General features: G+C 50.9%; 1 protein-coding gene across 1 annotated transcript in view; it reads left to right on the plus strand.

Annotated features, from left to right (window-relative positions):
* Positions 1-2,353, plus strand: part of LOC103371243 (oxysterol-binding protein-related protein 6-like) — a 23,245-nt gene extending 20,892 nt beyond the window's left edge. Inside the window, exons 13-17 of the mRNA XM_008300498.1 lie at positions 4-141; positions 262-412; positions 667-793; positions 882-1,004; positions 1,394-2,353. Coding sequence (XP_008298720.1) covers positions 4-141; positions 262-412; positions 667-793; positions 882-1,004; positions 1,394-1,502 — 648 coding nt within the window. The 3' untranslated portion in view covers positions 1,503-2,353. The remainder of the gene's footprint in view (positions 1-3; positions 142-261; positions 413-666; positions 794-881; positions 1,005-1,393) is intronic.
* The last annotated feature ends 175 nt before the right edge of the window (positions 2,354-2,528 follow it).

The following is a 2,528-nucleotide window of genomic DNA, read 5'->3' on the forward strand; positions in this document are numbered from 1 at the left end:
GGCGATCACTATGAGTGGAACAAGGTGGTGACGTGTATCCACAACGTGCTGAGTCAGCAGCGCTGGCTGGAGCACTACGGCGAGGTGGTCATCAGAAACACGAAGAGCGACGCCTGCACCTGCAAGATCACTTTTGTCAAGGTCAGGACACACTCAGGCTGACTTCTTAATCTCCTCCATGTAGAAGATAAAAGTGCGACTGTTCAGGTGTTTCTGGTCCTGCTGTTTGACCACCACGACCTTCTCTTTCTCACTTTCCAGTCTCGCTACTGGAGCTCAGACAACAGTAAGAACGAGGTGCAGGGTGTGGTTCTGGACCGGGCTGGAGAGGTGGTCCATCGGTTTGGAGGCCTCTGGCATGAGGGCATCTTCTGTGACACTCTGCCGACACCGAAGTGCATCTGGAAGCCCAGTGAGTAGCTTCAAGTCTGAGTCCTAACGATCCCCAGTAAACGACCAAAGACAGCTTCCAGCCTCCACCAGTCCTGACCAGTGGCAGTTTGAGCCTTTGTGGAAAAGGCCAGACTGTTTGTGTTGTCCTCTTATGCACATATTTAGATAAAGTTCAATTTCAAAAGAGAAAAATGTGTCCTCCACAAGTTCTAGGCTGAGGGTTGTAGACGTCTCTATTCGATCTGAGGTTCCAGGGGTGTCTTGTCCTTCCAGATGTGCAGCCTGATGACCACTTTGACTTCTACGGCTTCTCGCGTTACGCCAGAGAGCTGAACGAGCTGACTCCGGACCTGAAGGCCGTCCTCCCGCCCACAGACACACGCTTCAGACCGGACCAGAGGTACACACAGCCTTTGGTGTTTCATGGAGTCCTAGTTCTGCACCAGCTTCTTCCAGCTGTTGATTCCTGTCTCTCTTCTGTCCATCAGACTCCTGGAAGACGGGAAACTAGCAGAGGCAGACAAGAGGAAGGACGAGGTGGAGGAGAAGCAGAGGGAGAGGAGGAAGGAGATGGCCAAGAGAGGCGAGGAGCACATCCCCAGGTTCTTCAGGTGAGAACACTGAACATGTCCTGACCTTGTATTCATGATATTTCGGAGGATTTATGGCTCTGATGGAGGACTGACAAGAGGTCGATGTTAAAAACTGGTCAGAATCCAGCAGCAGGCGTCCAGTGTCGGGTGATGACTGGAGGAGTTACAGAGAAGGCGAAGCTCACAGTGCTGATGGCGTCATTATTCACAGGCCACCACATCGTACACTGACCGTTTACTACCGACCGCTATTAGCAGCTAAAAGCTTGTCAGCTGCTGGTGTCGCTGCAGGAGTGACGCCTTTGACTGTCAGCAAACAGAGTGTGGAGCTTTCCTGTCATGTTTCCTGTTGAATGGTGATAGAAGATGATTTCCACTCTCACAGTTGTGGCTGCGTGTCTTCACAGGAGAGCGGTGGATGAGGCTGGCAGGGAGGTGTGGCTGTCCAACGGAACCTACTGGAAGCTCCGCAAAGAGCCGGGCTTTGCCAACACTGAGAACCTGGACCTGTGGTAGAACCCGACACCAGGCTTATGAGCCCAGTCAGGTGCTCGGTGCCATGTTGAAGAGCAACACCGTACTCCTGTCAGACCAGTAGCTTTGAATACACTGCAGTGACTCGACACACCCAGAGGTGGTGCTGCTGAGCACAGGGGCTCTTAGAAGCATAGATGATCCTCTCGCTGGCTTTTTGGTGCCACGTGGAGGTGAGGTGCCACTATGGAACAAATGAAGACTGATTTAGACGAAGCCGGATGTGTGTCCTGCCTGTAACAGCATCACTGATGATTCCAGCTCGACCATCGCTGCCTTTAGAGGATCAGGTTCTTCTGAGGCCTTTGTCAATATGTAAATGTCTTCTGTCATGTCTGTGGGACGGATGTCAGCGTTAGTTTTAACATGTCTGTGTGAGTATTTTTAGTCAGAACTGGTGTCTCAGCTGTGAGGACTTCGTCTGACATGAGTGCTTCCTGTAGAGGAGCACTGGGAGGCTAATTCTGGTTCTGGTGGGGTGTATTACAGGTGAACTGGTTCTGTCCTGCTTTCTCTCTCAGTGGGTCTTATTGTATAAACCTTGTAAAGTTTGTGTTATTGTGGCACATTGGTGACGCCGTTCATCTGACGTGTCAGTGCGCTGGACAGGTGGAGCTAGACGTAGCGTAGCCTCTCTCACCTGTGGGACTTGTCCAGAAGGAGCTGAAGACCAGGATGGGTCTCTGACATTTATGCTCTCAGTTGATGCGATGAAGTATTTTTATTGATGTTTCAACATTTGGATTTTAGTGAGGAAAAGAGACGACTGTTAATCCCTGTGAAACGTTTTTCCCTTAATCGTTGTGTTTCAAATAAAAGCTTCCACAATCAGCGCTGTTGATCTCCTCTGAAGCTTTTGTCCACCACCGACCTTCTGGAGAAGGCAGCAAGATGACATCAGCACACATGGACTCTTACCGCTCTGCATGTCGTTGATCCTCTACGTGGCGGTGGACTGAGTCTGGTCCTGAGGAGCTGCTTCTCTGCTGCTGTCTAGTCTCACCTGTA

Source organism: Stegastes partitus, unplaced genomic scaffold (genome assembly GCF_000690725.1).
Source record: "Stegastes partitus isolate 25-593 unplaced genomic scaffold, Stegastes_partitus-1.0.2 Scaffold1549, whole genome shotgun sequence".
Classification (NCBI taxonomy): domain Eukaryota; kingdom Metazoa; phylum Chordata; class Actinopteri; family Pomacentridae; genus Stegastes; species Stegastes partitus.